Source organism: Benincasa hispida, chromosome 1, assembly GCF_009727055.1.
Source record: "Benincasa hispida cultivar B227 chromosome 1, ASM972705v1, whole genome shotgun sequence".
Classification (NCBI taxonomy): Eukaryota; Viridiplantae; Streptophyta; class Magnoliopsida; order Cucurbitales; family Cucurbitaceae; genus Benincasa; species Benincasa hispida.
In genome coordinates, this window is record NC_052349.1 from 72403084 (window position 1) to 72411265 (window position 8182).

Genomic DNA, 8182 nt, shown 5'->3' on the forward strand with positions numbered 1-8182 from the left:
GGATAAGGTTGGGTGCCTTATCCTGGTAACACTACTGATATGACCCGCTTTGTAGTTGTTACAATTGTTGTAAAATGCTACAAATGATTTGATCCTAATCATTCATGTGGAGACATGTGAGCGGGATTATCCTATACACAGAGTTTGTATAATACCGGATCATAAAATATATAGTCTCTCTTTATAACGTCGTTGCTAGAAGAGACTTACATTTCAACAGGATGACCATTGGTGACTTGACCTGAATCCTGAGTTGTGAACTCCTGCCTAAAAGGGCGATCCTTTGATTGGTATGGGAAAGAGGTGCCATATTTGACTCAATAAGCCTACCATTTTGCAAATTTGTCTGATTAAGGACCTGGGAACACAGCTATACAAGAAGGAATTTACTCTTTCTTTATTGTTAGGGTAAGTAGATAAATTGCTTCCTTAAGGGTTGATTCTGAGGCTTGATCAATGAGATGCCTCACCCCCTCTTGGCTCGAGAGGGGTTCAATTATTGTTGAACTATGACTAATTGTTCATTAGAGGGATCAGTGGTATTTAAGAAGTTAGATGTAACTACAGGGGTAAAATGGTAATTTTGACCCAACTTTACTTATGAGGTGAAAGGTCAACGCGATCTTGATTGATTATATCTAATAGACACATAAATATATCTATAGTACGAAGAGTGTAGTTGTCGGTCTTTAGTGGAGTGATCGACAGTTAATGAAGGTCAATTAATTTAATTAAATAGTTTAATTAATAAATCATGTATAATTGAAACTTCAATCTATAAGTATATAAGGTCCCTTCGTTAGCTCAATAAAGACTAAAGAGAATCAAATTAATTTTGGTTTAATTTGAATTGTTCAAATTAATTAGGGAATTAATTATATAAGATACAATTGAATAATGTATATTGATACATTATAAAGTATAATGTATGCTGATACATTATATAATTTTATGAAAGACATAAGTAATTGAATTTGATTCAAGTATTTACTATATGAATGAGATTCGTATAAAAACTATATGTTCAGATTTAATGTGAATACAATTCATATTAAATAATTTTATGAGAGAAATGAATATGATTCACATATTAACTATGTGAATATGATCATGTAGGAACTATATGTTAAAATTAATGTGAATATGATTCATATTCAATTTATATAGTTTGATGGGAGGGTTGTTATTTGAATGTGATTCAAATATTAATGTGATTTATATAAAAACTATAGCTTATATTATATGTGATATAATATAAATTACAAGTTATATGTTATATGTGTTATAACATATAGTTTAATATTTATATATATTAAGTTAGTTAATATATATTTTTATTATATATACAATTGTTATTCAAAATTTAAATTACTTGAATTTGTTTTTGGAAATTAAAGGGGCGGGAGTTATGACTCCCTCAACCCTTTTCAACTCCCCATCTCACATACGTGAAATAAAAGAGAGAGAAATGGGTTCTCTCGACTTCTTCTTCTTCCTCTGGATTCTCTTTGTGTTCAAGTGGAAATTCTCCCAGATCTCTCAATCTCTCATACTCCTTCCCTGTTGCCAAAATTAAGTGCAAGCCTACAACTCTGCAAGATTCTCATCCTTGAGAATAACGTGGAAGACCTTGTGGTGGTGTCATCTCTTGTATGTGGTGTTCATGGGTGTCGGTTTCATGAGATTGGTAGAAACTAATATGCTATGGAGAGGAAGCGAGAAAACGGTTTATCTTCATGGGTATGTAACACTCTAAATCTTCTTCTCTGGTTTATCTTCATGGGTATGTGACATTCTAACTCTTCTTCTCTTTGTACTAATCATAGTAGATAGCATGCTATTATAATATGTTTATCATACATTTCCATTGCTCTATATGTTTGCTTGTTTTATAAAATGAAATTAGAAACAATGGCATCCAATTGCTTCCACTGTGGGGTATTCCACATCCTTTCAAGCCCATCATTTGTTGTAAAGCTGCTACATTCCCCTGTGCCAACTTAGAGTAGGACACACCAATCCATTATTTTTTGTGAAGTTGTTGCATTCTCATGTGCCAACTTAGGGCGAGACACACTAGTCCATCCTTTATTGTGAAGCTGTTGCATCCCAATGTGCTAACTTAGGGTGGGATACACTAGCTCATCCTTTGTTATGAGGTTGTTGCATCCCCATATGCCAACCTAGGGTGGTACACACTAGCCCATCCTTTATTGTGAGGTCATTGCACTAATTCTGATGTACCAACTTAAATGAAGGTTATAGGGTACGCTGAAGCGTAAATTGGCACTACATCAATGTATCCCGCATCTCAGACTAGTTCATCCTTTGTTGTGAATTTGCTGCATCCCCATATGCCAACTTAGAGTGGGACACACTAGCCCATCCTTTGTTGTGAAGTTGTTGCATCCCCATGTGCCAACCTAGGGTGGGACATACTAGCCCATCATTTGTTGTGAAGCTGCTGCATCCCCATGTGCCAGCTTAGGGTGGGACAAACTAGCCCATCCTTTTTTTTTTTATGAAGTTGCTGCATTCCCATATGCCAACTTAGGGTGGGACACACTAGTCCATCCTTTGTTGTGAGGCTTCTGCATCCTCATGTGCCAATTTAAGGTGGGACATACTAGCTCATTCTTTGTTTTGAGGTTGTTGCATTCCCATGTGTCAACCTAAGGTAGGACACACTAGCCCATCCTTTGTTGTGAGGTCATTGCACCAATTATGTTTTACCAACTTAGATGGAGGTTATAGGGTATGTCGGAGTGTAAGTTGGCACTACGTTGATGTGTCCCGCGTTTTTTGCCATGCACCCATGTGCCAACCTAGGGTGTGGCATGCTGTTTTTTGAGAGATGCCCCCCATGTTTTTTGTTTCCCACTACAAGAAGCGGGGTTAGTCTTTTAATAGAAGAACCTATGTCAGAAAATATTACAGAAAGATGGCCTGATTTGTATCGATTTCCCTCATTTTCAGGCTGGTTCAAAGGAATATCCTTAAGCCCAAACTTGGCCCTTAAAGTGTGGTTTTTGAGGTCTTCGATAAAAAATCAAGGGCCTAATTTGAACTCTGAGTTAACATTGGGGCGCCACATAATAGATAATGTTATACAATGGGGATCTATTTTAACCATTTTTGGGGAATTTGTCTTCATCCCTGCCTATTAGGATTTGCTGGAATCCGTCATTGGTTGCAACGAGAGGTTGCTCCATAGATCTCATTAGCTTGATGTAGTGTTGGCCTCTCTCTATACTTACGATTTTAACAATGACGTGGTTCATACTTTCTACGAAGCTTGGTGTCCAACAACTAACACCATCCATACCCAAGGTGAAGAACTATCTATCTTCCTATGGGATCTCTGGACCTTGGAACGTCTACCCATTAGAGGAAGAGTTTATGAAGAGGCCATCCATTGCCTCAAAGAACTGACCAGCTCAGTACAAGAAGGTAGGCATCTCCCTCATAGTTGTGAATATGTTTGTCACGTTTATTATATGCTAACTGTTGCTCGATCGGATCATTCTCATATTTTGATCAGTTCTTGGATTTCCTTTTGATTTAAGGGTTACCAGAAATACTTAAAACATAACGTCAAAAGTAAGAGAAAACTTCTCGTTCTATTTCACCTACAACCACAATGGCACGAACATTAGATATCGTAATTGGATAGAAGAAGAGTAAAACTTGTTTCATGAGCTCCACCTTGAAGAAGAATGGTGGGACCAAACGTATTTGGCAACCTTCCTGTCCTGTTGGGTTTGTGCCTTTTTGTGTTTTCAAGGGAATGCTAACCACGATCGACTTGACGTTTTTAGAGTTGCCTCTTGAATGGCTAAAAGAATCACTTTTAGCGTGTCAGTCCCTGTTTTGACTAATATTTACCATGAATTGGGTAAAGTCTTAAAGGCCACTTCTCCAGTGGGGCGTATGGATGCTTATTTTCTGATGCATTATGTTTCTAGCTGACTGGCCCATTATTTTGGTACTAATTATAAAATATTGGTGGAAGTTTGAGGGCCAAAATGGTTGATTTTGGCAAAGGCAGAGCCATATATTTTGATCGTTAGGTCATGTCACAATCTTCTCACTGCAGAGATAGGTTAATCATTGAACCCTACAATCCCTATCAATTTGGTCGTCAGTTTGGATTTTATCGGGATATCCCAAACGATCTTGGGTACACCTAGGAGGTTAACTTGGACAACGTCTTACACCATTGGAGGGTTTGCGTCGAACTTGGTGTTAAGTCTCAAGTATTTCTCTAGCTCCTACATTTATTCCTTAGGATCATGTCGTTGCTCATTTTAAATCTTAGTGGCCGAGCAAGCATGAAGACTACCTGGAGGAGAACACATACAAATTAGTAGATAGCACGATTCCTCCTCTGGCTTAACCCAAACTTCCCAAACAAAATGGAGCTAACTTTGTGGGTAAACAACTTTGCTTGATTGAAAGGCAGCCCATTGGTGTTTTAAATCAGTTTAATGAAGAGCATAAAAGCCAAGAAGATCATCATTGAAAGAGCAAAAATGTCTAAAGATACTTTTGGCGACGATGGCCAATGTCTTAAAGCCACTCTTAATAATTTTCAAACTTCTGGTGACATGGAAATTTCAGTTGAGTCACTTTTTTTTTTTTTTTTTTTTTTTTTTTTTTTTTTGCTTTTGCTTTTGCTTTCACTTTCATTGTTTAACTTATTTTGTTCTTTTCTAACTTTCTCAAGATAATCTGGCTCAGGAAGATAGAAGTGAACATAGTGATGAATCTATGACAAGGCCTCAAGTTTCTGATCCCCCCACGATTCACGTCAAGGACTTGCTTGCAGTCCAAAAGGAGAAAAATATGAAGTCATGCCTTGCGACCATTAACGAGTACTCTCAACCCATTCAAAAGAAATTAGTCACATCAGCCTCTGAAGTTTCCCATTTCTACGTTGATAACTTGATTTCTTAAATTAAATGACAGACTGTTGTAACATTATAGGAGAAATTTCGACAAAAAATTGTCCGTATTCCATTTGAGCATGTCAATAACCTTAAACCAAAAATGCGAAAGATCTTTGATGTGATGGAAAAAAGCAAAATAGAATAATCTAGTCTATCTAAAAGAACTTATGAATGGTTACTTCAAGGGAATCGAGAATCACAACTAAGTGCAATCTTCACTTACAACTCAAGTAACTAAAGACAGTCAACTGAAAGAGAAGAAAAGTCTTGTAAAGACATTGCAAGCTGATGAAAGTCGCATGCTCAAAGAGAAGGATACCTTTGAGCGGCGACTCACACAATTGTCCACAAGTACAACTGAATTGGAAGTAGAACTCGACACTGTGCATGCAGAATCCATTGAACTCTCTAACTTAATCTTCAAGAATGCTAAAGGCTTAACACAAAAGCAATGTAAGCCTGTGCGAGGATTTGAAGAGTTTCAAATGGACTCTTTGATTCAAGACCTCTTTTATCTAGCTTTTATTATGAGTTCACTTTACGAGATGAAGAAATTTGTAATGGAACTTTTTCTCTCTTTGATGTTTTGCTTTTCATACTTGTTTCTTAGATTGAATGTAATTTGTCACTGTTTCTTTATTTCTTATTTATTGAAGCTTATATATATTTAAATTGCCTACATATCCTCACAATTAATCAAACTCTGGCTATAGCGTAGCTTAAAGAATTTTTTTTGACAACATGACTGAACTTAAATCTCTTTATGTTACCTATGTACCCTTTATAATATATAGGGATCAAGTCATGACGTAGTTTAGATGAGTTTTTTCTTTTCTTTTTTTTTTTTTTTACTGACTAAACTTGAAGTTTTTTCAAGCTGCCTATGTGTCCCTTGTGATGAATAGGGATCAAGTCATAACGTAGTTCAAAAGATTTTTAATTTTTTTTTTTAACATAATGACTTCAAACATAAAGTTTCTTGAGAAATTTGTCATTTATTGGGACAATTCTTAGTCCATCTTGATCGACGATCTTGTATGCTCCATTGTATAATCTTCTTTAACGATATAGGGTCCATCCCATTTAGGTGTGAACTTATTTACTGTATTTCTCGTCGTGATGATTGGTTTTCTTACAGAAAATACTAGATCACCCACCTGAAATGAACGAGGCTTCACATGCTTATCAAAAGCTTTGGACATTCCTGCTTAGTAACATATCAATGCCTACTGAGCCTCTAACTGTTTTTCATCAAGTGCTTCTATCTCTTAAAGGTGCAACTTGACATTGTCCTCCGTAGTGAACCCCTCTAGCATCGTTATCCTTAGTGATGGAACTTCTCTTTCCAATGGGAGGACAACTTCTATTCCATAAACAAGAGAATATAGTGTAACTTCTATAGAAGTATGGTGAGTGGTTTGATAAGCCCATAATGCCTCTCCAATCTTCTCTTGCCAATCTCTCTTCGACTTAGAGACAATTTTCTTCAGTAGGTTGCACAACGTTTTGTTAAATTCTTCTGCCAATCCATTTGCAACGACATTGTATATGGATGACTTGTATTGCTTGAACTTGAATTTTTTGCATAACTTGTCCATCAAGCTATTGAAAAATTGTCTTCCATTATCCGTCACTATTCGATGAGGAATACTGTACCAGTAGTTGATGGTAGTTTGAATAAAGTCTACCACATTTTCTTTCTTGGCTTCTTTAAGCGCAATAGCCTTAACCCACCTTGAAAAGTAATATGTGATTGCAAGGATATAAGAATGTCTTGCTGGTGACTTAGGTGTTATGGGACCAACAAAATCAAGTCCCTGAGTTTCAAAACACTATGAAGCAATAGTTAGATGCAGAGGTTCAGGCGGTTGATGTATGAAGTTTGCATAGTATCGACAAGCCTCAAGCTGAAGGAATTGAATTCCTCGTGGAAGCATGTGAATGTTGTGCCAATGTATAATCAATTTTGAAAAACACATAAATCAAAGAAAACGAACGGAATAAACATCGATATATAAGCGTGCTACTGATAGGATAAGAGAGAAGAGAGAATTTACCCTTGAAGACTCTTCTTCTTGATACACTACTCCACGGAATGGAACATCATGAGCCTCGATCTCACACGAACTCAACATATTCCAAGTCTTCCAATGAGCATCACTGATCAAGAGTAGTGGACACCACTAAAAGAACTTCCTTACTATTCTTTAGCAAGGAACAAGGATTGCAGGATCCTTTTGATTTTGGAGAAGGAAAAGGAATTACTGAGAGAATGATTGAGAGTTCTTTTTCTATGTTTTCGGTAACTCTTACATAATATCCCAAGTGTGTGTCACGTGAGATTGAAGATTGAGGAGGAATCATCAACTCCCTCCCCTTTAACTTCTAATAGCTCCCTTTTAGGAATTATTTTCATTTAATGTAATATGTATATATATTAAATCATATTTAATATATATATAATTAAATTAATAACATTAATTAATTAATTATAATTAAATATCATATTTTTCATTTGAATCATATTCAAATCGCATTATCTCAGATAATTAATAGTTTGATATGAATCTCATTCGTATCAATTTTAACCTATAGTATTTATATGAATCACATTCATATAATCAATATTTGAATCTTATTCAAATATATCACTCCCATAGTATAAATTATAAATCACATTTATAATTAACTATATATTATAGTGTATCAATATGCATTATATTAATTTGAATTTTATTCAAATATTTAATTAATTAATTAATTAACATTCATTAACTGCAGGTCATTCCACTAAATACCCACAACTGCACTCTTCGCACTGTAGATATATTCCGTATCTACGAATATAACCAATTAGTAGTAAGTCGACCTTTCCTGAATGACTCGGAACTACAACTGGGTCAAATTAAGTACCACTGATTCTTCTAATGAACAATTAGTTACAACCCAACTATGAACTAGACCCCTCTTTGGCCAGTGAGAAGGTGAGATGCCTCATTGTTCAAGACCTGAAACCAGCCCTTAAGGGAGTAATTTATCTATTTACCCTAAAACTAGGAAGGGGTGGATTCCATCTTGTGTAGCTATGTTCCCAACTTCCTACTCGGACAAATCCTCAAAATGGTAAGCATATTGAGTCGGTGAATCTAGCCACTCTCACTCTTATAGATTAAAGGATTTGCCTCATAGACAGGAGTTCACAACTCACTTAGGATTAAGGTTGAGTTACCTAT

General features: G+C 35.9%; 1 protein-coding gene across 1 annotated transcript; it reads right to left on the minus strand.

Moving 5' to 3' along the window:
• Positions 1-6217: 6217 nt before the first annotated feature.
• Positions 6218-7084, minus strand: LOC120079050. The gene is made up of 2 exons (XM_039033243.1): positions 7007-7084; positions 6218-6766 (listed from the first exon to the last, which is right to left on the minus strand). The coding sequence occupies exons 1-2, from the start codon at positions 7082-7084 to the stop codon at positions 6218-6220; spliced, it is 627 nt and encodes a 208-aa protein (XP_038889171.1).
• Positions 7085-8182: the final 1098 nt, after the last annotated feature.

What these genes read in the sequence shown, in the direction of transcription:
- LOC120079050 (XM_039033243.1), bottom strand. Translation starts at nt 7,084, where the DNA reads ATGTTGAGTTCGTGTGAGATCGAGGCTCATGATGTTCCATTCCGTGGA. An exon ending in AAGAAGAAGAGTCTTCAAGG is followed by an intron (nt 6,767 to 7,006) that starts GTAAATTCTCTC and finishes TTTGAAACTCAG; the next exon opens with GGACTTGATTTTGTTGGTCC.